We start from the raw sequence: 27,822 nt of genomic DNA on the forward strand, positions 1-27,822 counted from the left end.
TTCATTCTACAATATTTCAAATTGTACAAATGTGCTTTTACAACGTGGATTTCAAAATTAGTGTCATTCACCCCTGTAACATTTAGACAGCGAAAATCTATACAGTATGGTCTAAAAGCCATAATTTCTACATTTTCAGTTTTCTTTTTCCTATGACCACACTACTTTACTTCTAATCTTGTACACATATCGTAGGTGAAGTGTATGTAAGAATCTCAAAATAGTAAGTTGTCTGAGAAGATAAGATGAAGAAAAACGATTTTGAACTTTCGAAAACAGATTTGTTACATCAGTTCTTTCCTTTCCACCAAGTTTCTTGTGCATAAAAGATTACTTTTGTTTGCATTAGAAACCATTTTAATCCTTGCACACTGCCTTTAGCTCTCTCAACTCTGTTCAAAGATTTTTGCTTTAAGTAATCAACATTTTTCTCACTGTTTTCCTTGACAGCTGCAAGAAATCCAAGGTCTCAGAGTTCCTTTTTTTTTGGCCTTCTATACATGAAACGTGTTCATCTGCATTTGTTTCTGGGTTCCACAACACATTCACGAGGCTTTAAGTATATTTTTGCCTGTTGCTCCTCCTCTCAGGATTACCCCAGAAAACACAGCTTAGTACAATAGTATCCAACTATAGTGCTCATTTGAGATCACATAGTGTGGTTTCTACACCCTGAGCAGACACACTTCAGTGGGTTTGAGTTGGACTGACCAAAAGTTTGTGCCAGTTGACTATTCTTTTTCTGAGATCCACTTTGTCAAGCCAGATACAGGCTTCACCGATCAAGGTCTTTTTCATAAATTTCCCTCCATTGGAGAAAAGTAAAATCTGGAAAAAAAGAGCCAAAATTATATATACATGTATATACTTTCAAACTCTTATAAGGACATTTTATCATCAAAGATAAAATACAATCAAGGCAGGGTGAGGGTGAGATATAGTAGCAGGCATACTTACGAGTGAGCTCATAACAAGAGTGTCCTCAAAAGATTTGCATATTATTAATTAATTCACATCAACATTTCCCAGAGGAAAAGACACATGCTGAAGGGTATGAGAATTCTAGATCAGACATGTATTCCCAGCTAGTTCTGACCAGGTTTATGCTTAAACTGATGGGAAGTTTCACACACACACACACACACACACACACACACACACACACACACTTTCCTAGGTACATTTTTACTACTACTGAGTATGTAAGTGAGTGCACATGAAAGATAGAACATAAGAGCGATTTTATCTGGCATTGAATTTACTGGTGATTTTACTATAGTATGCATTTCCAAAATGGTTTTTTGTCATGTGTGGGACACAATTTATTACTTGGAATTCCATAGGATCTCAGAATCAAGAGTTTTTTTTCTTTTAGAACTCACGTGAAGGGAGGATAGAGAACATTAAGTAAAGCTAACTATTAATTCTCTCTCTCTCTCCTATCAGAATTCTTGTTACTTCTGACTTCATAATCTACATTTCTGATTGTGACTCTCTTTTTGGTCTCTGGTTTTGGTATTTCAAATGGTATTGTATATTTTTACTTGGATCCTTCCTAGCTTGTCAAATTTATCACATTGTAACGCATTCATGATCTCTCAGTTCACTAACTACTCAATCTCTGTAAATGTGGTGTTTTTGCCACACAGTCTGCAGAGTCCCCTTTAACTTTTTAACCTTTTTCACTCTATAATGTAAGTCAATTATCTGAATGTAGTTTTTGCTTTGCAATATCTCTTATATTTATCTCTACTGCAGGCCTTTATTTTAAGTGCCAGCACCATGGTCTTCTCTTCCCATATTTGTCAGCACTTTCCTTCCTCCTTCTTTTCCCTGTTTTATTCTTTATCTGTACATCTACTGAAGACACAATATTTATAATCATCGTAATAGACTTTGGAACAAAGAACACTGAACATCACCCTTGTGCTAAAGAAGCTGATAGAATACAAACAATGACAGAGAAGTCTATAAATTATTGCATGAGACAGATTGGGATTCATTGCTTGATAAGATAATAAAAATATTATATGAATAAGGCATGTTGAACTACATCAAAGTTCACCATTAAATGGCAGAGTTTTCATTAAAAGATGTAGAGTACTGTGCTGGATGAAGAGAGATGGAGAAGAGCTTAGTGAAGTAGAGGAAAATAGGAGCAAGGGACTGGAGGCTTAATCTGATTTGAAAAGATTCTGCTGTTGACTGAAATACAGAGTGTGTGGAAAGGTGCACAAGATAATGTGATTCTATCCATACAGTTAGAGCTCACCATAGAGGGTAACGTGAATGAGGCAGGGGCTTTAATACAACCTTGCCAGTGTTTTAAAAAGATACATCTGTTGTCAGTATGATGAAATAAATTAAAAGGGTAAAACATGGATGGCCAGGAGGCCAGGTATAGTGCTGAAAAGATTTGAGTAACAAAGATGAGAACCGAAAGAAGATTAGTAGCATTGAGCATGAAAATAATTCTCCAGGAAATAAACTGACCGGGTAGAAAAGACTCGGTAGCTAATTGGATAGGGTGAGTTGCCTGTAAAATCCTAAAGGGCCCCTGGGAAGATTCCTCTAAAAATTAATTAGTCCATGAAATGTAACACAGTATAAAATCAGTTTATAAATATTAAATAATTGAATGCAAAACAAATACTGTGTGAATACAAATGTTTGCACAAAAACTGTAATACAGAATTACCTGCAGAGAATGTCCAGCAGGACTTAGGCTGAATCTGAAAGTTTCATTGAATGAAGGCTCTCGATCATGTCTACATACTCTTGTTTTTTTCTTGATGACCTTTTTTTGAGTAGAAATGTTCATCACATATATTTTCACATATAAATCTGAAAATGAGAATTCAGCATGTAAAGTGTTCATTAGCCACACAATGTCCTATTGAAAGCATTGTAATTGTATACTGAGATCTCTCCTACAATTTATACAAAGCCAGCAGATGGTGTTCAATTTGTTTCTGATGACATAAAAGGATGAAAAGATATACAAAGTATCTTAGAAAAAATCTGGCTAAAACCCATTAAAATATCAACTTATTCTTTGTGACAGAAATTAATTCTTATTTCACAATTTTCAGAAATATTTGATGTACAGTCCAAATTTTAGTTTACATTTTCCAAAATATTTAGGACATATTTTTAAAGAATTCCTAGATTTATTATATTGCTCATTATCAGGGGGAGTGATGGGTGAGGGAATGAAGACAATTGTACTTGAACAATAAAACAATTAAAAATAATAAATAAATAAATAAAATCAGATACCTGGTAGATGATCAGGAGATTTAAATTTGTAGGTGATATTTCTGCATTGGAGAATTTCAACTATCAGTTGTTCACCATCTGTCTTCATTTCCTTCTTCAATGCCACCTTGATTTCTCCCATTACCTGAGTTTTAACTGGAAATATAAAAGAAAAATTTTTTAAGAAATATATATAACATGTATTAAATGTTTAATGAAAAAATCCATTCATAGAATAATTCATTGATTGTTTATCAGGTGTTAGTGCTTCCTATGGATACACAAATGAATAAAATATGGTCGAAGCCCATACAGAATGAAAGATCTCATGGGAGACTAGTAAGTTATATACCCACAGAAAAGTATGTAAAGTACGATAAGATACTAAAAAGAAGGTATAGAGGACATGCAAGTAGATAAATTATTACTCAACTATAAATTTTTAGGCCAAAAGAGATAATAGATGAGACTATAGGAAGACAGAAATACACAAAAATAATGGAATTCTAATATAATTTATAGGAATGAAAGTCATAGAAAATGCAAAAAGTCATTTGCCAGTAATTGCTCATTACCAGACTTGCTCAAGAGCACTTGTTAACAGCTAAATATCACCGTGTGTTATTTCTACTTCCTATTTCCTTTGTAAAAAAACAGTGAAGAAAAACATGTAGGAGTAAAATTGTTCAAGGGGAAATACAATGAATGATTTAAATGAATTCAATGTATTTCTTTCCAATGTTTATCTTGGATCTTTATATTATTGAAGAACTTATGCATGGTAGGTCATGTTCTTTATTCATTTACTCTTTCTTCTACTAATTTATATATTCACCCAGTATTCGTTTACCAACAAATCTTGTATTTCCCACCCCAGTCTATGATAAAATACTCTGTTAGGTAGAATGGATCCAATGGTGAGCCAAAACACACATGCCTATTGGTTTTATGGTTTTTATGTCTATTAAAACAAATTCATTAATGAAACACTTTCATCAATAAATGTATAATTAAAAAGAGAGAAAGTGTCTGAAACCATGCATTGACACTTTGTAGTACAAGACAGGCTATGTAGACTAAAATAAGAAAAGACATAGAATATTGAGAGTCCAAAATCAAAATAAAGCACATCTCAAGGATATATATTAAACACTACACCTTGATTACAGAGAATATATTTGCTTCTCAATTGCATACAGAACATGCATTGAATTAAAAGGTTGATTGTGTATTGAATTACATGTACTTATATGCATGTTGGAGTTTCATTGATCATGTATTGAAGTATAATACATTTCTCTATAATACAACAATTTCTATATAATGAAGCTAATACAAACATTGTCTGATCACAAACACTCAAAAGCTTTTTAACAAGTCTTGGGTGAATGGCAGAATACAACGTGAAAACACAAAAATTCTGAAAAATAATGATAATGAACACATTATGTATCAGAATCTATAAGAGTTAAAATAATAATAGAAGAAAACCAATAGCTTTAACATTTACCTCATTTAAAGCAATGATCAAAAGAAAATACATACATATTAAGACTCTATCAACAAAAAAAAATAAAATTACAATGTATTTATACTTCCAATTCCAAAAGCTAGGAAAAGAACAAGAAAGTAAAACAAACAAACAAACAAACAAAAAGAATGAAAAACAGAACAAGGAAGGTAATCATAAAGATAGACATTAAAATTAATGACGTAGAAGAGAGAAAAAATAGTAGAAAAAATAATGAATCAAAATTCTGGTAAGTGAAATGATATCAACAAAATAGAGAAAACCAAGGATGAATTTAGTCAATGACACATGGCCTCAATATTATTTTTGAGCAAAGGACATAAAGGAAAGAATAAATAAGTGGGACCTCATCAAATTAAAAAGCTCTGCATGGCTAAAGAAAACAGCCTTATAATGAAAAGAGAACCAATCGTATGAGAAAACACATCTGTCAGATACCTCAGGCAAGGCTTCGATCTCCAAAATATGTAAAGAACTCACTTGAGTCCACTCTAGTAAGACAAACAACCCAATTAAAAAATGGGCAAAAAACTTGAACAGACACTTCTCCAAGGAGGACATACAAAGGGCCCAGAGACACATAAAAAGATGCTCAGCATCGCTAGCCATCAGAGAGATGCAAATTAAAACCACAATGAGATACCACTTTAGACCTGTCAGAATGGCCATCATAAACAAAGCAACAAACAACAAGTGTTGGAGAGGTTGTGGAGAAAAGGGAACCCTAGTGCAGTGTTGGCAGGAATGCAGACTGGTGCAGCCGCTATGAAAAACAGCATGGAATTTTCTCAGAAAACTAAAAATAGAACTGCTTTTTTTGACCCAGCAATTCCACTGCTGAGATTATATCCTAAAAACCCTGAAACACCAATCCAAAAGAAACTATGTACCCCAATGTTCACAGCAGCACAATTTACAATCAGCAAATGATGGACAATGATGGGCAACCTAAATGCCTATTGGTAAATGAGTGGATCAAAAGACTAGTACATTTATACAATGAAGTACTATGCATCAGAAAGAAAGAAGGAGCTCCTACCCTTTATGATAGCATGGATGGAACTAGAGAGCATTACGCTAAGTGAAATAAGCCAGGTGGTGAAAGACAAATACCATATGCTCTCACCTTTAAGTGTAACGTAATCGACAAAACAAACAAGAAAGCAAAATATAACAAGAGACACTGAAATTAAGAACAAACTGACAGTAACCAGAGGGTAGATGGGAGGGGATCATGGGGGAAACCGGGGAAGGGTTTTCAGGAACAACTATAAAGGACAGATGTACAAAACCAAGAGGTGCGGGAGGGATCAGGGGTGGGAGTTGGGGATAGTTGGGGTTCAGGAGTGGTGGGGGAAAATGCAGACAGCTGTAGTTGAACAACAATAAAATAATTTTAAAAGCATTAAAAAAAGAAATGACATGTGCGTTCTTAACTATGGTAATACTCTCCTCTCAGTGATTTGGTATAAACATTTAGGTCATGAGCATCACTTAATACTGTTGGCTTACATTGTGTTTACACATTCTTGACAGAAACTGAATATATGATGTAATGTATTTCTTCAAACTTCTGAGTCCCAGTTCTGGTTACTTAATCATTCTAAATACATATAAACAAACCTATTTTAATTGATCTGTTTTATTTTACAGAACTTCACAGGAATACACTCTTCTACATAAAAATGAGAAAATAGGACAGATCTTAGAACTCCTTTCTTTAATATCTAGAAACTAAGAAAAAAAGGTAAAATTTGGAAAGTGGTAACTAGTAGCAACCAAACAGAAACAGGCTATAGTCTCCTGCCAGAAACTCCCAAAATGGTGTCTAGGCATGAAAAGGCAGAAAGATTCCAGAAGGAGTATTCCTGACTATACCATATATCACAAAATCTTGTCACGGAAGTAATGATAAATTGATAAAATCTTGAGAATTAGTACAGAGAAGTGGATGAGCCATGAGTGTATGCAGCCCCAGAAAAGTCATACTAAAATCCTTGAGAATGGCAGCCTGGCTCATCATGAAGATCTGCGGGTTTCAGTGGAATCAGGGAAAATAACCAGGGCTTCCCCTATCCTAGAGCTCCAGGATGAAGTAGAAAAACAAGTCCAAAGCTGAGCATATTTTTTATTGGAATGTGACATAACTCGACTTGGAGTGAATGCTGGCAAAAAAGATAATAATAATAATATCTCAAAAGAGAGAGCAAAACTTATAACCAGGGTAAAAATCTATCTAAGAAACAGCAATAGCAATATTTTTTACAAAGCCACAGCAAAGCAAATAGAACGACTGTTCCATCTATCAAACCTTACCTGGGATGGGGGATAGAAAAAGAGTTTAACATGGTAAGGAGGGATTCAAGAAGAGATCCCACAATCTGGAGCCAATAGAAGTTTTGGACAGAATTGATTCCTCTAATGAGAATGATGAAATAAGACAGCAGGGAAAAATCTTCAGTAGAAATTCACTTTTACAGGTTATATTCCTATCCCTACAGGTCTTGAAACTTCAACATGCATATAAAAATGTATTCTTGTCTTTCACTTCCTCACTGGGGAGGAAAGGTGGAATTAAAAACTTGCTAATTAAAAGTTCTCAAGTCATCACATTGCCTGCTTTTTCTTGGAAAGTTAAATTTACATGCCCCACAGTGTGATACATGTGAAGTTCTTGAGAAATTTCTCCTATCTGGAAAAAATGTTCCAAACTGTCCTTTAATGTTTCTCCGACAGGAAGAAAGAGGCATGCCTACTAAGGCGGCCACAAAGAACAAGGTATTGGGAGTCGTCACTATCAATCATGTCTGCCCTTTTTCACAGTTTCCGAATGCCTTTTCATTTGAAACAGATGCATCATAAATAGTGATACAAACTTCTCTGCCATCTCTAAAGGGCGGGCAGAAGCTCCAGATATTCTTGAGCCATTCAATCAAAAAAGGCAACCCACACATAGAGGGCAGGCACATGGTGATGTTTTGTAATTTGGTTTGGGATAGGGAGTAAATGGGCAGTAGAAATATGCTTCCACCAGTCTCCAGGCCTCCTGATGTCCTGACACGTAAACTTTGGTTGTATTGAAAGAATAAACATCAATCCTACTCCACAGAAGATATTTATGCTATAATATGGCACATACTTACCATTTAAGAATAGAAAGAACAGGAAGAGTTACAGAGGGCATAAATCAAAAGTTAGATGACAAAATAATAAATAAAATTTGGGGTTACGGAGCTAAAACACACATTTAAATAAGATAGAAAGCAACATGATTGACTTAAAGGAAAGAAAAGCTTAGGATGACACAGAGAGGAAAATGGAGAAAAGAAGTTCATGAACAGTGACAGATATGTAGAAGTAAAAAATGTAATCCAATAGAACTGGTTGCTCAGAAAAAGTAAATTCAAAAAGAGCAGAAAATAACGTTTTATTTAAAATATAATATTTCTCTGAAATATCAGAAGAATAAATCTGTGGATCAAAAGAGCATCCTCTATTCCTGGATATGTTGGTTTGTCAAAATGCTGATATGTCCCATTTAAACTGCTTCAAGGATACAGAAAACATTTATAAAGGGCTCAGGGAAAGAAGTAAGTCCCCTGCAAGAGTACACTGGGGAGAGGAAACAAAGCCTTTCTAAAATGTTTAAAGGAGTATAGCAGAGAATACAAAGGATGTAGTAATGAGTGGTAGGAAGGAAAGAAGGAAGGAAAGGAGAAAGAAGAGCCTGAGAAAGAGGGCCAGGCAACCAATGAAATAACGAAAAAGGAAAGCGTTAAAAAGGCCCTGGCTGGTGTAGCTCAGTGGACTGAGCGTGGGCCTGTGAACCAAAGGAGTGCGGTTCAATTCCCAGTCAGGGCACATGCCTGGGTTGCAGGCCAGTTCCCAGCAGGGGACAAGCAAAAGGCAACCACACATTGATATTTCTCTCCCTCTCTCCTTCCCTTCCCCTCTAAAGATAAATAAATAAAATCTTTAAAAAAATCTCTGCCTCTTTATAAAAAAAAGCATGAGTACTGATTTCTTTCACGGAGATAAGTAATCAATTAAATTCAAAATTGCAATATAATACTAAAAATCATTATTACACAACCTCTTCAATTCTCAATTTTAAATCAATAATTTTTTGTTTCTTAAACTTAGTGAGACCTTTAGTAAACTAATATGGTTAAAATACAAGGTGGGCCAAAGTAAGCTTATAGTTGTGAGTACTCAAAACACAGAGCCTACATTTGCCCACCACTGCATTTCTTGAAATTAAACTATCCCTCTGTTTTTATTCATATATCCCTTTCAATAAGTTAAAAAACAATATAAGTAATCATTTTTGACAAATAACATGAATAATTTAATTCCATTTTTAAAAAAATGTTGTGTCTATCTCTTTAGCTAGCTAAAATGCTTCAACTAAGGATAATTGTAAAATTGCCTATTTTTATCTTCCACAGCTTTCTTTTCCATATTCTCTGGTGCTTTTTCTTCATTCAGATATGTGGTGCTCTTTTCGCTTTTAGTTTTCTCAGAAAAGAAGTTTACATATATTTTACATACATACCTATATCTATATTTTCATGTATCTAAGTTATATTTTTAGAAAATAATATTTTTAGAAATATTACAATTAACAAAACATAATCAAGATTTCACAACAAGAAATAATGTTGGTATGAGCCCCATTTTAGATGAGAGAACAAGGGCTTGGGTGTTGTAAGTAACTTCCAAATTTTTAAGTGGCCCAAGTAGGGCTCGATTCTCATAAGAACCCCTTCTATCTCCTTATAAAAATGTTCTTAAACTATTGATGCATTCATAGAGATATTCACTCAGAATATTTATTAAAATATTATCAGAATAGGCCCTGGCTGGCGTAGCTCAGTGGATTGAGCGCGGGCCTGCGAACCAGAGTATCACGGTTCGATTCCCAGTCAGGGCACATGCCTGGGTTGCAGGCCAGTTCCCAGCAGGGGACTCAAGAGAGGCAACCACACATTGATGTTTCTCTCCCACTCTTTCTCCTTCCCTTCCCCTCTCTCTAAAAATAAATAAATAAAATATAAAAAAAATATTATCAGAATAAAAGGATTATTCAGGGTCTATTTTACTTTAGCCACAAGCAGGACCTTAGAGAGCAGAGAAGGCATAGCAAGCAATTATTTTAGGCATTTAAACAATAGTTGGAAGTTACTGTCTACATATGTGCAGTAGGTCAACTGTGCAGGTTATTCATATGAAACAACAAAATAGCAATAAATACTTTATTAAATAATCATACTTCATAGATTCTATATGGAATTTACTTAAACATAAAAGTGATTTAAAATAAGTAAGTCTTGGTTAAGAAAACAATTCTTTTTTATTCACATTACTGGTATCCGTAACACTGGACTGGACATGTTATAAACTGAGTCTTACATTCTCTCAGAATTCTAAGAATTCTACTGCAACCTGAGCAGCTTCTGGCAATGCAAGAGCATTTTAGGCAAAAATCTCTCTAGAGGCAGTGTTTAATTAACTGGAAGTGAATAAAATGTGGACAACACAAGGAGACAAAAATAATACTTTGTAAAAGGCATGTCTGTGTAAGGAAAAAAGGCAATAAATAAAATTCTCATTAACACTTAGATTTCTTCACATTTGCAAATAAATACTACCTATCAATGTCACAGGTCACTGTTGCTAGTGAAGGAAGTTTGAATAGGTGTTAGAAAAGATGTATATTTAGCCCTGAGAGTCTACCACCTCATAATTTGTTATCTAGCTCCTGTCTTTCATTCCAAATCTGAGAAAAGTCTAATATGGAACTAAGGTGGATTCTTAAAACCAGCTATTCTGTCTTCTGGCCTCGTTCCATGGCTGGACAGTCTTAAATGTTTCTGCTTTGTATTTTCTCATCTAAAAAGTATGTAATAAGGTTATGTATAAACTATTTATATCTCTATTAGCTTTATTCTATAATAATTTTTGATATATTCTGATATTATCTGCATATCACTTAGTCCTGGCCCTCTATCACACATCTTCAGTTCTAAGTAATCTTGTTGTCTATTCGGGGTTTTTGAACCTAGTCATTCTAGAAAATCTTATTAGTGTCCTAACACCTGTCAATAGCCGAAGTACTGATGTATATTCCCTCATGTATAGTTGTATTTCACTTTCAATAATTTCTATTCTATCGGTTGCACGTCTAAATGATAATTTTTAAATGCTAGCATAATAATGGTAAGCTGTTATTACAATGCTGAAATTATAATTGTTCAATAAGCATAAGTTCTTTTTATTTCTCAACATCTGATAAATCTATTTTGATACAATGGAAGATCAATTGAAAGTTTACCACGGCAAGAATATCTGTACTAGTAGGTCTTTTGTTCAGTTTATTCAAGGAATAAACAAAACAGATATGTCTTAAAATATTTATATAAGTCAATACTTTTAAAATTGGAATTAAAAAAACAGTCTTTTTCCACTTTGCTGGGTTCGTTACAGAGAGGAAATAAGCTCTCTATAATTTGTCCTATTCACAAGTCTTTCCCTATAATTTACAAGCAGTCATAACCCTACCCTCGAATCCATAATACTTTTACTTTCCACGCTGAAATTATATCTCTTGCTTCCAAAAGTTCCAAGTGGTACTCAATAATTTGACCATGGTACTCAATAATTATTTGTAATTGGTACTTTCTTTTTCTTTATACTATGTCCTTGAGTAACAAGGAAAGCTACCAGATCTTTTAATAACTCTGGTAACCTTATTTGTGTTGAATTTATTTTCAGGTACATCATTGTTTTCCAGAGGCTGTCTTGAAGCCACTGATATGTGCTAACTAAATTCTCAGAAACATGTTTTCTGGATGAAGGTTCTTATCTGTATAGAATATTTTATATATAGGACTAAATACGAATGAAGAAATACAGTTCTGAAGGTTTATCCTAGTAATGTAATATTTGAAGGGGGAAGCAATAATGGAATTAGTCTGTTTCATTTTAGAGTGAATTAAATTCTATCCCTAGTACCCTCACTGTAAGATCTCATAAAGTTGATGTGATAAATCAGCTTTGCTCTTCCAATGAAAATGACCCCATGCAGCTAGTTCCATTATCCTTTTCCCTGTGTATCTCATAGGTAACTATAAGTGCTTGGGCCCAGCACATTTTACTAGCATATGCCATTAATAAAGGGTTAGAAAGAGAGTTCTTAAGACAGGATTTGTTAAATGCTTTGTGATCAGATGTAAACAATTTGTTTACATATAATTCAATGACTGGTTTTCAAGAGAAAAACATATCTTCATTGCAAACATATTTCGAGAAGTACACATTTCTACTCTCTTACTGTTTAAGTATACATTCATAGGTATCCAAGTGACAGGAAGAAAATCCTGAGATGTCTTAAATTAAATTGTCATGGGCTGGAGGTAGAAGGAAGAGACCAGAAAGCTTAATCAGTTAACAACTGCAGGGCAAACCAACAGAAGACTGCTTACATTTCTGAATGTATGTTGAAACTTTGTATTAACTTCCAAGATTATCTAGAAATTAACTTCCACGATTATCTAGAGAGAACAGCCGACCACCAGGCGCCACTTCACCCTGCTTATACACATGAACTTGCTGAACTGTTGCCCACAACCCATCCTAAAGAGCAAAAGCTTTTCCATTATGGACTCTGCACTGATCCAGAGCTAGACTGGCTTCACCTTCTCCTACCCCTTTTATCTATGGCTAATGTAAATTCTTTCAAAACAACTTACATTTTTCTTCCCCAAACTCATCATTGTATACGACCTTGTTAGCCCCAGGATGGCCCACATACTTGCCTTTTCCATCCGGCCCTGCTGCTGGTGGCTCAGAGGGAATGTCCCAATCTGATCTCTTTTCTGGCTAGCATGGAGTTCGTAAACCCTTTCTGGAAAGCTTTTGGCCTTGAAGGCTATTGTTTAACACAAGTGAAGAGTCTTATGATAATATGAGTGATGAATGCCAATTAAATAATTAAAAAAATAATGTACAATTCTGTCATTATCTTATTTTCCCTCAAATGTATGAAATACCCAGAGGCATTTTAATTTCACTTTAAAGAAAGGAGACTAAATTTTAGGTTGACTAATTTTCTAAAAGTCACATCTAGATTAGATGGTTTTAAAAAGGCAGCCTGAAGGTTATTGTCAACACTGTGATTATTATGCAATAGGAATTGTGTGCCAAATCCGTGTGCATGCTTGTGGGCATCCGCGTGTTGGGGAGAGGGACCTTGGGGTTTAGGGGGTCCTCAGGATTTGTGGGAAGACCAGGAACAAGCAAGAGAGGGAGCAAATGCTTACCCATTTCCCTTCCAAAGCATTAATTTATGAACCTATTCTTCTTGACTTGTTGTATGTAGGGAATTACAATTCACTTGAATGGTAACAACAATGCATTCGATGTATTGAACAACTCTTGTGTTCCAGGCACTTTATGCATTATACTCTCCAGCCTTTAAGGTGAAAGGACTGTGCCCTATTTACCCTTGCCTTTTTATCTCATTAAAAAGCATCTAGTATACATTAGAAGTTCAACAAATGAATTTGTATAGTTTGTCTTATCTTTACAAGCAAACCTACAAAGTAGGTATCATTTCCGCCCAGGTCTGAAGGAAGTCACTTAGCAGGTCTGACTCAAAAGCCCATACTCTTCCCACAAAATTAAGCGGAGACCATCAAATTAATATATTTTTGAATTTTTCCCCAAACCTATACTTCCATCCAAAAAATGCTTATATGTTGTTTTATTAATGTCATTCTGTGCATGTATGTATCCAAGCTTCTATTATTTAAAGTTATTCAGTTATATGTCAGTGCTTTTCATGTCCCAGGGCTAAGTGGGGGCTGAGGGAGGAGACATTTTCTTATGTTTTCAATAAAATATTTTTCAAGGGTCCTGGTCAGGTGGCTCAGTTGGTTAGAGCATAGTCTCATACACTTAAAGGTTATGGGTGTGATTCCTAGTCAGGGCACAGGCCTAGGTTGCAGGTTCAGTCCCTGGTTGGGGTACATATGAGAGGCAACTGATGGATCTTTTTCACATAAATCTCTCTGTCCCCCTCCCCCCTTCTCCCTAAAAATCAATAAACACATCCTTGGGTGAGGATTAAGAAAATTTTTTCCAAGGAAGAAGAGTTCCGTAAGCTTTTCATGAAAATCTGTATTTGAAATAACCCAGATTCAAGGAGATATTTTATGCCATGAGGCCGGCATCCTGGTCCAGTATGATTTAAGAGTTTCTGTGAATGTAGGACAGGCCTGCACATTCTCTCTGTATTTTGTTACATAAAGAAATCCTTTCTTTCTGAGACAAAGCCAGAGAGAACATAATTTTAGGAGGAAAAAATAGATTTTTTCTGATTGATTTCCTTCAGTGTTTAGGGAATTTTTTTGTCCTTTTGGACATGCTTCTTAGTATTCATTTTACTGTGACTGAAAATAACCAGAGGTTTTTAAAAAAAATTTAATTGAAAGCCTCCTATGATCTTGTATCAGACAAAAACACAGGCATAAAACAAACAAAAATCTCCTGCTATTAGAAAAGAAACACTAAGAACCTACATGGCCATTAAACTTGAAATGTTTGGAGTTTTGAAACAACTGTCAAAGGCCTCAGGAAAACAAATTCCAGGAGGAGTGAAGTAGGAGAGCCGGTCAGAGAGAACACGAGGTTGCGAAGTGCTTTTCCAGAGAAGCGGCGAGCTTAAGAGGTAAAGACTGACTTCCAGAGTGCACAGGGCCTTGGCAAGGTCTCCCATCTAAGTTGTGAAACAGAGAAAACCTGACTTTCTAAAAGCAGGCAGATTACCTACCTGGTAGGGCGAAGTGGGTCTACACATATTCTCTGAATACAGAGAAACATTAGCATCACCATAGAATGAACTTAAAGGTAAAACCAGAAAATAGTACAATAGCAGCTCTTTGAGGAAGAATGAGACTACCAATTAATAAAAGAACAAGCTCCAACTTCTTACTGGAGAGGATGGTGACCAGGCAGCCAATTAACTCTGAATGAATGAGCCCGGTGAATACTACTTAAAGTATTAAATGAGAGTTGAATAGATTATGGAAATCAAATATTTCCACGGGCCCACTAGGTTAATTACATCATTTCTTTTTCTTGGTTCTTAATTTTGCCACTTTTTACAGTGATTTTAATCCTCCTTTCAGTTTTAACTGATTCTTCAGTATTTCACTTTCTACTAATGCAACATCTAGAAATATTTTACTGATCATTCTATAAAACTCTTTCTAAATCCTATTTTTTGACAGTTACAACCTTACTTTCTTTGTCCTTAACTGCCATGGAAAATAAAATAAGTATCTGGAATTCCACCTCAATTGTTTATTCTGAACCCACTTGTGCTAGATATCCTCTGTTGCCTCTCTAATTCTCCTCTTCATTTTCTTACCTTGCTTTGCCCCAAGAAGAAAACCCACGAACTTCATCACCTGGGTTTCCTTACCCTATGACTTCTGGGCAGGGTTGTAGCAGTGAAGAGCCAGCAGGAGACATGAGGGCAAGAGGAAAAGTCTGGGTTATTTATTGCCTTCTCTCATTCCATCCTCTTTTGCTGGCTTGTTTGCAGAGGCTGTGTGTTGCCATAGAGACCACAACTCCTGTTTCAAATCTCCTGGAGCACAGGTGGCAAACACAAGGCCCGTGGACCACATCTGGCCCTCCTCCTTGTTTTATCCGGACCAGCACCTTGTTTCTATCCAGCGGCAGCACCAAGCTCTCACTTAACTGTTCAGGAGTAGTTACATTTACACAATCCTAAAATTACATTCAGCTCTTTAAAGGCAACTGAAGGCTAATGTGGCCCCCAGTGAAAATGAGTTTGACACCCTGTCCTATAGCAAGGCTGAGTTATGGCTGGGTTCTGACAACAGCCGCCCTCCTCATGCTTCCTTAGATCCAAGTGGAAACATTGCTGCTAGTCATTTTATGTTTCACATTTCCTTGTTGGTTCCTTTAATCTTTGTAAATGGTCATTTTATGAAATTCTTTAACTACCTCATTTGAATGCATAAACTGCTTCCTGTTAAAGCCTCATGGGACATCAACTATTGCATATGAAGTTAGACAACATTCAGGGTTTTGTTTAGTTCTGTTTCTCCTCGTAGGGAGAAATGGTTCCTTTTTATACATGGTGCCACTTTTAGTTCCCATATAACCCTGGATCTATCTCTATGCTTTGTACTCTATGCCACTGTTCCCTTCATCTTGCACAAATGCCAAGTTCTTTTGATCATTTTGTCTTAATATCTTGCAGGTTGACTTCACCTCTGTATCAGTCAGGATAGACTACATTCTGTTGTAGTAACAAATACTACCAAAACATTAGTGATTTAAAACTAAAAGATTTAATACTCTCTCACTGTACATGTCCATCGAAGGGTTGGAAGGTTCTCTGCTCTTCATAGCGACAACCTCTCAGGCTGATGGGACAGTCACTCATCCTCCCTTTTGTGACTGCCATGCCTGAGGAAAAGGGAACTCCACGAATCTCACATCAGTAATTAACGCTCAGTTCAGAAATGGCACCCACTGCAACCACCCATGCCCCCTGGTACAAATAGTCAAAAGGTCCACTGGGTCAGAAAAGCCAAATAGTCTGGGAGTCAGAGAAATGAAAATAACCAGTGTTTGAGCAACGCCAGTGAACACAGAATTGTTTTGGGGTCCATTTTTCAAAAAGGAGGTTCTTCATGTTAAACTTAGAATAAGTATATTGAGTTCCTCAAAATTATGTAGCTGGTAATTTATTTGGAATTTTATTAGATTTATTTTGTTGTTCCACTAAGAAGCATGGAACAATTCTATACTTATTTGAATTTTCTTTTATGCTCTTTGAGTCTTAAAGTCACTTTTAATGAAATCTAGAAGTTGCTGTAGATATACTGATTATTGTACAAATTAACTCCAAGATACTTTTTAGTTTTGATATTATAAATTATATCATTATTTTTATTACTTTGCTGTTCTTGAATATTTATGGCTAGTTATTAGTGATTTAAATCTATTCTTATTAAATCTATTATTCTGTCATATTTTCTACATACATATTCTCACTGCCGACAAATAATCTGTTCTTCCCTGTCTGTTGCACCTGTTACTTCATTTTCTTTCCTTACACATTAACCAAGACCAATGCTGTGTTAAATATTAACAGTAGCATATGCCCAGTAAATATGTCCAGTAGCATAACTGGACAGCTTTGCTGAGCATGATCTTAAAAGGCACACGCCAAAATTTCTCCTGTAAGTAAAATCATGTTTTAAAAAAACAGTCTTGAGCTTACAGAAAAGATAGACATATAGGCAGAAATGCTTTACTTTCTGGCACAACCAAAAGAAGGATAACAACCAATTTAAAAACAAAGAACAACCAGAACTGCCAGAAAATCATTTGCATGGAAGTCCCACAACCAAAGAGGTAAAGAAACATTCATCCAGACTGGTAGGAGGGGTAGAGACTGGCACCTGGAACAGAGATGACCCATGGCATGGTGGCAGCTGGAAGACCATGTGGGCGATCCCACATTTGCATGCAGATAAGCCAAGGGTAACAACTAGGAAGCAAGACAGACAGAGGAACTGAGGGTATCAGCAAGGGGAAACTAAAGGCTCAAACCCCCTGGCTGTAAAACACCTGTGGGAGTTGAGGCAGCAGGAGAAACTCCAAGACTCACAGGAGAGTTTGTTAGAGAGACCCACAGGATCCTAAAGTGTATATAAACCCAGCCACCCAGGAATTAGCACCTGAAAGGGGCCAATCCACTTGTGGGAAGTTAGGGAACTGATGGAAAGTGGGACAAGAGCAGAGCAAGCAGCATTTTCCCCTTTCTGACCCCTCCCCCACATATAGTGGCACAACTAGAGGAGGGTTGCCCACCCTGGCAAATGCCTAAGTCTCCATCCCTTACTACAGGTGCACTGAGACAAAGAAATATGGCCCAAATGACAGAACAGATTAAAATTCCAGAAAAGGGTCTAAGCAATGAGGAGATAGACAACCTATCTAATGTAGAATTCAGAACACTGGTAATCAGGGTGCTCACATATTTGAGCTCGGTCACAAAGTGAAGGAAGAAATAAAGGCTACCCAAAGAGGAAAAAAATAAAATATATAAGAAATCCACAGTGAAGGGAAGGAAACCAGGACTGAAATCAATGATTTGGAACAAAAGGAAGAAATACGCATCCAAACAAAACAGAATGAAGAGACACGAATTCAAAAAAAATGAGAAATGCCTTAGAAAATTATGGGACAACTTTAGACAATGCAACATCTGAATCATGGGGATGCCAGAAAGAAAAGAGAAAGAACAAGATATTGAACATTTACCTGAACTAATAATGAAGGAAAACTTCCTCAGTCTGGCAAAGAAAATAGACTTCCAGGAAGTCCAGGAAGCCCAGAACATCCCAAAGAAATTGGACCCAAGGAGGAACGCATCAAAGCACATCATAATTAAGTTATCCAAGATTATAGACAAAGAGAGAATCTTAAGAGCAGCAAGAGAAAAGGAGATAGTTACCTACAAAAAAGTTCCCATAAGACTATCAGCTGATTTCTCAAAATAAACTTTGCAGGAAAAAGGAGCTGGAAAGAAATATTTGAAGTCATGAAAGGCAAGGACCTACATCCAAGATTACGCTATCCGGGAAAAGCTACCATTTAGAATGGAAAGACAGATAAAGTGCTTCCTAGATAAAGTCAAATTAAAGGAGTTCATCATTACCAAGCCCTTATATGAAACGCTAGAGACTTATCTAAGAGAAAGAAGATAAAAAACTATGAACAGTAAAATGACAACAAACTCATGACTATCAACAACTAAACCTCAAAAATAAAAACAAAAACTAAGCAAACAATTAGAACAGGAACAGAATCACAGAAATGGAGATCACAAGGAGGGTTGTCATTCAGGAGGGGGAGGAGGGAAAAGGTACAGGAAATAAGAAGCATAAATAGTAGGTACAAAATAGACAGGGGGATGTTAAGAATAGCATAGAAACTGGAGAAGCCAGTGAACTTATATGTACAACCCATGGACATGAACTAAGAGGGGTCGGGGGGCAGTGCAGGGAGGAGGGGGATAAAAGGGAGAAGAAATTGGGACAACTGTAATAGCATAATCAATAAAATATTCTTAAAAGAAATACAATCTTTACAAAATGAAGAGAAGGCCCTACTTTTTCTAGTTTGCTGGGAGCTGTCATAAAAAATGGGTGCTTAATGTAAATCAGATGAGTTTCCTTCATCTACCTAGTTTCATCTATCATTGAAAAATACATAAAGTTATTTATCAATCTGGCATAAATATAGTTTTCAATTATATATTATTATAAACAAAGCTGAAACCAACATTTTATATGTAACTCTTCATGCATGGATAAAAGTTTAGATGGGATAGAGCAAATTAATAGGATATATTGGAATTATTGTTTTCAACAAGATACAAATTTTTAACTTATTTTCAAATTGATCTCAGAAATGTTTGTGCTTTCATTTTATGTACTACTCTTCTATCAGCAGTATACAATTCCATTTTATCACATTTTTGCACATTCTGGGGTTTCTTTATGATTTTTAAGAAAACAATATATACATATATACACACACATACTGGATCCTGAAACATTTCCTTTATATGTGTAACAAACATCTGCCCTCAGTATTCATATTTTAAAATTTTCCTTATGGTGTCAGTTTTTGAAACAAAGTTATTTTTACTGTAATGTGGTTAAATTTATTGGTCTTTTACATTATGGTTTGTTTTGTGTTTTAACAGTTCCTTCTTATTCTGCCATTGCCAAGGTAGTCCCTATTTCCTCCTGAAGATTTTTAAAGTGTTATTTTCATTTTAGACATTTGAACCATCCACAGTTACCTATTCACTGCCTTTTATAGTGTAAGGTAGTAGTGAATTTTTTTCCATGCACGTAGCCATTTTTCAGATAATTTCTTATCTGTGATACAGTTTTTAGTATAAATAAAGTTTGCATATACATGAAAACATTTTTTCACGGTTATGTTTCACTGATCTACTAGACTACACTTATGCTATACTACAGTATTTTATATCTTATAATTTTACAATTAATTTTGATAACCAGGAATAACCTTACTTCATCATTTTTACTCAAAAATTTCTTGGCAGTTAGATTTTCCACACAAATTTGAGGATCAGCTCTCAAAAATTCCATAACAAACATTTCATTATTTAATTAAACTTTTGTGGTATTTACATATTAATTTGGGAACAATTGCAATATTCATGATATTAATCAGGACAGGCTCTATATACCTATTCATTCATATTTTATAAATTTCAACAGTATTTTGCAATTTTCTCATAATTGTTGCATTTTGTTATATTCTAGACTCAGACTTCATGCTGCTACTGTGAAAAAATTATTTTTTAATGTTTTTATTATTTTTATCTTTATTGTATTTTTCCATGACCATTTAGTCCCCTTATCCCCTTCTCTCCCCAGCAATCACCACACTGTTGTCCGTGTCCATGAGTCCTTTCTCCTTTTTGCTCAGTCCTTCTACCCCCAGCAGCTGTCACCCTGCTCTCCAGCTATGAGTCTCTTCTGATTTTCTTTGTTAGTTCAGTTTGTTCATTAGATTTCACATATGTGTGAAATCATATTATATTTGTCTTTCTCTGACTGGCTTGTTTCACTTAGCACATATAATGTTCCCCGGGTCCATCCATACCATTGCAAAGGGTAAATTTTTCTTCTTTTTTACAGGAGAGTAGTAGTATATTGTGTTGATGTCCATAGTTGCTTTATCCACTTATCTACTGATGAACACTTGGGCTGCTTCCATATCTCAGTGATTATAAATAATGCTGCAATGAACATAAAAGTGCTTATGTTCTTTTGAATTAGTGTTTTCGGTTCCTTTGGATATATTCCCAGAAGTGGGACTGATCCAGAGAGATCTGATCAGATCACTGGGGAGGAGTAGGAAGGAGCCAGAGGGGGAGTTTGCTGAGGCAAAATGGTGAACAGTCTAGGGCCAGATTGGCTGAGAATCTGAATGCCTCTAGAGTGCATGGAATTATGGGCCAGAATATTTGAAATAAAAGAAGGGCTCTTGGATGGGTGGGGTCAGGTTTTCTCTGGGTCTTAGACTCTCTTTTTCCTTGAGGATGCCTGTAGGATCAGCATGCAGTGCCTGAGTTTCTCCTTGGATGGTATTTTGGAAGGATTTTGGATGGGGAGAAACTCTGGGTGCAGCCCAGGATTGGGCTGGCCTGGTAGCAGCTCTAAGGTGCAGGATTATGTTTCTTTGGGTGTTCTAGAGGGGACCTCTGAGGCAGAAACCTGACATTCTTCAGAAATGACATAGCTTTTGTACCTTAAGCTGTTTTAATTTGTAAATTAACCCTGTAGGAATAATTAAAACTAACAGGGGGAAAGGATAGAACTCAGGTATTATAGGTTAGCCTTAATTGACAGATTTAAGTGATTAAAGCTATAACTAAAGAGTTAAAGAGTTTAGCCTTAATTGATAGGCTTAAGTGACTAATGCATGTGGAAAGCTGTTATTCCAAAACCTGGAAGTTTTTGAACAAAGACCCCTTTCCTTTATCACCAAATCTTTGCCTCTGAAATTTTGCCTAGAGAGTGGTGACAGGCAACAGGATCCCAGTTGCTGTCTGGCAACAGAATCACGGGGTCTAAAGGCAGATCCATTTTTAATTTTTCAAGGTGTCTGCATACTGCTCTCCACAGTGGCTGCACCAGTCTGCATTCCCTCCGGCAGTGCAAAGGGACTGCCTTTTGCCACACCCTTGCCAGCACTTGTCTACATCATGATTTTGAAGTGGTCATCACAGGTAACATAAGAAGGTTCTTGCTTCTTGCCTTAATTTTTCTGTTTATTTTTTCTGACTTTGACACCATTTCACCAGTTTTGAGTAAAAATTGCATGTATCTTTCTACCTCATCTAGCATGCAGATATGTCTGTTTCATCTACTTGGATTAAATGTATCTTTTATTAGATGAATTACATACATCCACAGGAGTTAGAGGTGATTTGGATTTAATTCTATTTTCTTTAATTTTTTATTGTATTTTTTCATTACCATTCAGTTCATTCTATTTTCGGTTTAATTCCTTCTATTTACTACATTTTTAAGAATTCTTTTCCTTTTGAACCCTTAAAGAATGCTCTCAGCTATAACAAAAATGTTACTTATAATAACTAAGTAAATAGAGGGTTATTTTTTTAATATGATGAGAATCCAGAGGTAGGCACAGGATTGCCATTTCAGGGATGAGTAGGGATCCCAGTTTCTTTCATTACTGTTAGTCTGTCATTTTTAGTATTTGTTTTCATCCTTTTTGTCTCAGTTCCAAGAAGCATGCTATTATCCCAGACATCACATTTACCTTCCAGACTCAATTATATGGCTCAGGACAAAAGGATCTTCCATCACAGGGTCCTTGCAAAAATTAAATGATCTAATTCAGTGCCCAGCAATTTAAACTCTCAATAAGTATAAGTTAACAGTTTTCTTTATAATAAAAGAAGTTATTCCTTATCCAATTTTTGCCCAAGTCATTCTGAATCCCAAGTCATTCTGAATCCTCAAGTCCAGGCAACATAATACACCACGTCCTTCTGAGGGGAACACCACCTCGATCACTCCAGAGGACACAATTCACTAACTGGTGTATGTGATGCAGGTCCCGGAATTGGGATGCGCACACCCTCCTTGTCCATACAGGGTGGCGCCGACCTCAGGCTTCCTAGTAAATGACATACCCAACAGCATTAATATTTCTGATAAATACAAACTATAGTTACTGTTAAAGTTGAAATTATTAAGTAGAGAATTTAGTAACCTATCTTAAAAGAACAAAAATTAGAAAGTTTATTCTGCGCGCTAATTGCTAGTACTTTCCATCTCCTTTACAAACCTGCCAACATATTCCAGTCTTCCCAAATTAGATGAAGTTAAGCCCTTTTCCACAAAGAAAACAACCCCCCCAAAAACCCCTATCATCTCCATAAGTGCTTCAACAGCAAAATGAGGAGTGTCCTTATATTCTCAGTATATCTCAGCCAATCTGATTATTATGATTCATCTATTTCCTATAATTCCAACTTTCTTTAAAAAAGGAACTAAAGAAAGTCCAATTTACTGATTTTAGGGATAATAATGCCAAGCAATTTTGTATTAGACATTATCTGTATCTTCTGAAGAACAGAATTTGGTATTTCCTGAGGCCATTTCCACCTATGAATTTTACAGAGTAACCAATAAACATTTTTTTATTTCAAGTTAGTTTGAATTATTTTTTCTTACCATTGAATGATACTGCTTTATACAGGTATAGTTGAAAAAATAACATGTTAAAAATTATACCCTGGCCCTGGCTGCATTGCTCGGTTGTTTGAAACATCATCTGATACACCAGAAAGGTCTTGGGTTTGATTCCCCCTCAGGGCACATACCTAGGTTGCAGGTTCAATCCCTCCTTGACCAGGGTGCCTATGGAGGCAACAGATCCAAGTCTTTCTCTCTCACTCTCTCTCCTTCCTGTTCCTTTCTCTCTTTATCCATCTCTCTCCTCCCACCCCCAAAACATCCTCTGGTGAGGATTTTTTTAAAAAGTGCACCTTGCATGTAATGAAAATGAACGTTAAATTATTCAATATTATTTTTAAACTTATTAAAAAATAGCTTAGGTAGGTATAATGAAGAATAAAGAATCTATAATAAATATTCATGTAATGACAGGCCAGCTTAAGAAATAAAACACAATTCAGATGAAGTCAATTATGTAGCCCTTCCCCAACTGCATGCTTCTCCCACATCCCCAATTGATTTCGAGGAGCGAAAGCTGTTTTATTATTTTCTTCATTTAAAATAATTTATTCTATTTTACTTTCTTTAATTCAACTTATTTGGGTGACAGTGGTTAATAACACTAGATAGGTTTCAAGTGAACATTTCTAAGATACATGATCTGTATATTGCATTGTGTGCCCACCACCTAAACCCAAATTATCTTCCATCACCCACTCCCACCCCCTTTCCTCTGATAACCACCACACTGTTGTCTGTGTCTGTGAGTGTCACTTTTGTATCACACATACAAGTGAAATGTGATTCTCAGCTTTTTCTGACTTATTTTGCTTAGCATAATATTCTCAAGATCCATCCACATTGTCACAAATGGCTGTAACTCATCTTTTCTTACGGCTGAGAAGTATTCCACTGTATATATGTATCACATCTTCTTTAGCCAATGACCTATCAAAGGACACATTGGTTGTTTTTATATCTTGGCCACAACGAGTAATACTGCAATGAACATAGGGGTGCATATATCTTTGAAAATAAATGTTTTCAATTTTGGGGGGAAGCCACCCAGAAGAGGGGTAGCTGGTCCATATGGTAATGCTATTCTTAATTTTTGAGGAACTACCAGATTGTTTTCCATAGTGGCTGCACCAGTTTACATTCCCACTAGCAGTGAGTGAGGGTTCTTTTTTCTTCACAACCTCTCCCACACTCGCTATTGCTATTGCTCGTCTTGTTGATAACACTTGTTATTATATACTTGCCATTCTAACAGGTGTGAGGGGGTATCTCACTGTAGTTTCAATTTGCATTTACCCAATAGCCTTTCACATATCTGTATCTGTTGGCCATTTGTATGTCTTCTTGGGAGAAGTGTCTGTTCAGGTTCTCTGCCCATTTAAACATTTTTTATTTTATTTTATTTTTTTGACATTTGTTGTTTGTGCTATTATAGTTGTCCCAATTTTGTCCCCCCCACCACTTCCTCAGGCAATCTCCACATGCCCATGGGTTATGCATATATCTTCTTTGGTTACTCTATTCCCTATGCTATACTTTCCATCCCCACGACTATTCTGTAGCTACAAATTTGTACTTTTTAATCCCCTCACCTTTTTCACCCATCCCTCGACTCCCCTCTCATCTGGCAGCCCTCAAAATGTTCTCTGTATCTATGATTCTGTTTCTGCTTGTTTACTTTGTTTTTTAGATTCAGTTTTTAATAGATATGTATTTATTGCCATTTTTATTGTTCATATTTTTCATGTTTTTCTTTTTAAAGAAGGCCCTTTAACATTTCATATAACACTGGTTTGGTGGTGATGAACTCCTTGAGATTTTTCTTGACTGGGAAGCTCTTTATCGGTCCTTCCATTTCTTAAGTGGATTGTTCATTTGTTTGGTGTTGAGTTGTATGAGTTGTTTATGTATTTTGGATATATACACCTTGTCAGAGCTGTTTGCAAATATCTTCTCCCACTGAGTTGGTTGTCTTTTTGTCTTACTGGCAGTTTCTTTTGCTGTGCAGAAGCTTTATAATTTGATATTGTCCTATTCAAGTATTTTTGCCTTTGCTTCCTTTGCCATTGGGGTCAAATTCATAAAATCTTCTCTAAGAGCAAAGTCCATGAGTTTAGTACCTATGTTTTCTTGTACGTAATTTGTTGTTTCAAATCTTATATTTAGGTCTTTGATCTATTTTGAATTAATTTTTGTACATGGGAACAAACTTTAATTCATTTTCATTCTTTCATGTGCTTTTCCAATTTTCCCAGCACCATTTATTGAAGAGGCATTCTTTTCTCCATTGTATGTTTTTGGCTCCTTTGTCAAAAATCATTTGTTCATGTGTCTGTTTTTCTGCCAATACTATGCTGTTTTGAGTATCATTGCTCTGTAGTATATTTGAAGTCAGGCAGGGTGATACCTTCAGCCTCACTCTTTTTTTTCTGAGGATTGCTTTGGCTATTCAGGGTATTTTGTGGTTCTATACAAATCTAATGATTTTTTTGGTTCTATGTCTTTAAAATGTCATTGGGATTTTGATGGGTATTATATTAAATCTGTATGTTGCTTTTGGTAATAGGGGCATTTTAACTATGCTGATTCTTCCAATTCGTGGACATGGAATATCTTTTCATTTCATTGTTTACTTTTTCTAATCTCTTTTAATAATGCTTTATAGCTTTCTGTATATATGCCCTTCACATCCTTTATTAAGTTTATTCCTAGGTATTTTATTCTTTTGGTTGCAATTGCAAAGGGAATATTTTTTCTTTTTTCATTTCTTTTTTTAAAATGCCATTGTTAGTACATAGGAATATAGTGGATTTTCGTGCTTTGACTTTGTATTCCACAACTTTATTATATTTTTTATTGTTTCTAAGGTTTTTTGGTGGAATCTTTAGCACACCCCAAATTTGATGATTATTATTAGCTTTCTATTTTACTGCTACTACTACCACATGTATACAAATCTCCAAGCAATGTGCATCATCTGAGGACTTCTCACTGCACTGGATCCTAAGCCTGGTCTGAGACATCATCCTCTCTTCCCTGGGTAACTGCAACAAATACCTGTCAGTTCTTCCTTGTCCCACCTCGCTTCCCTTCAAAATAGTCTCAGAAAATGCACCTTTTAAACGTAAGTGAGATTGTTTCATTTGCTTGACTGAAAATCTTTCAGTAGTGAGACATACCACTTTCAGGAAAAGGCAAAGTTCCTAAAGTGTTCTATAAGGCTCTCGTCCCCCTTGGACCTCATCACCTCCACACTCTTTCTGGTCACACTGGCCTCCTTCTCCTCTAAATGTGTGTGGCATGTTTCACCTTAAAAACATTTTGTTTTGCCAGGAACATTTTCCCCAGGTATCCCCTTGGCTCTCTCCCTCATCTACCTCAGGATTCACACAACAGTCATCTTCTCAGTGAAGCCTTCCCACACAAAACTATTTTCAGCTTTTTTTTTAAAACTGCAGGAGCTCAGAATTGAGTGGCCTGCCCTCCTCAATTCATAGCATCTTGTACAAACACTGAATTAGCATCGTCACAGCAAAGATCCTTATTTGTTTGGTATTTAATTTTGTTTTTTTTTCTTTTTAACCCACTAACTTCATCTCACTACTTGCTCAACCACAGGCACCCGATCTTGTATTTACTATAATCCTTTCAGTCAACGTCCATATGTTTATTCACATGAATGTGTACGAATGGTGTGTCCATAAAAATATCTAGCATCCTTTTGTAATTATTTTGAACTGAACTAATCTTGTGCTATAAATCTCTTATATTTAATTTTTCAATTTACTGATTTTATTCTATGTAGATCTAGGTTTTTTTTTTCTGACAGCTACATAATATTCCTTTGGCTGTATATAACATGTTTTATTTATCTGTTCCTCTACTAATGGACCTATATATACTCCTCCAACTTTTTCAACAATGCAATACTAGAAGGCACCACTTTCCCAATAGCTTTTAAATCTTAACAGATAATTTATGTTTTATCAGTACTATTTTATATTTTATTTTTGTCTTTAGCTTATAAAAACTAATATTTCTTGTCCTTGAAGAAAACAAAGGCTTCAACAAGATAAGCTAAGAAATTATTCCATCTGCCTCTCTAATTGTCTCTCTCATCATCTCTGGATCATTCCAGCTCACAGTTTGGGGGAGAAAATAAAACCTGAAAAGAGCATCACTGTACCATGTGCTTGGTGCAATGACAGGGCACTGAGGAGACTTCCCTAACAGAGCCAAGTGGAGCAGGTCTCACGGATCTTCTTGGAAGAAGAAAACTGAAGAATGGGTCTCAAAGGCTGAATAGAAATAGCCCAGGGTAAAACCATTTAGGAGGGGTGATTACATTAAGAAAAAAACATGATTAAATGTAAGGAGAGGAGAAACTACAGAGCATCTATGGAAAACCTACAAGCAATTTTGATATAACCAGGATGTAGAGTAGAATACAGCATGTGTCAGGAGATAAAATGGAGAAGTAGAAAGAGGAGGTTGTTGTATTAAAACCTATCTAGAGTCTGTGGTTAATCCACACTGTTGAGGGAAATTGATAGCCATTTTAAGACACAACACAGTGACTAGAGAGTGATTTGTTTTTGCAGCCTGGTGGCTTGTTTTGGCCCAAAGAGGTCAAAAGCCTCTTTTGGTGTC

General features: G+C 35.8%; 1 protein-coding gene across 2 annotated transcripts in view; it reads right to left on the reverse strand.

Annotated features, from left to right (window-relative positions):
- Positions 1-497: 497 nt before the first annotated feature.
- PCLO (piccolo presynaptic cytomatrix protein) overlaps positions 498-27,822 on the reverse strand; it is a 368,924-nt gene continuing 341,599 nt past the window's right edge. For both annotated transcript variants that reach the window (XM_053672786.1, XM_053672788.1), the window contains 3 exons: positions 3,280-3,414; positions 2,699-2,844; positions 498-828 (listed from right to left, as the gene is read on the reverse strand). In XM_053672786.1, the coding sequence (XP_053528761.1) occupies positions 688-828; positions 2,699-2,844; positions 3,280-3,414 (422 nt within the window). In that variant the 3' untranslated portion in view covers positions 498-687. The remainder of the gene's footprint in view (positions 829-2,698; positions 2,845-3,279; positions 3,415-27,822) is intronic.

The sequence above is a fragment of the Artibeus jamaicensis genome, unplaced genomic scaffold, assembly GCF_021234435.1.
Source record: "Artibeus jamaicensis isolate MK-2021 breed Jamaican fruit bat unplaced genomic scaffold, CSHL_Jam_final contig_787, whole genome shotgun sequence".
NCBI lineage: Eukaryota > Metazoa > Chordata > Mammalia > Chiroptera > Phyllostomidae > Artibeus > Artibeus jamaicensis.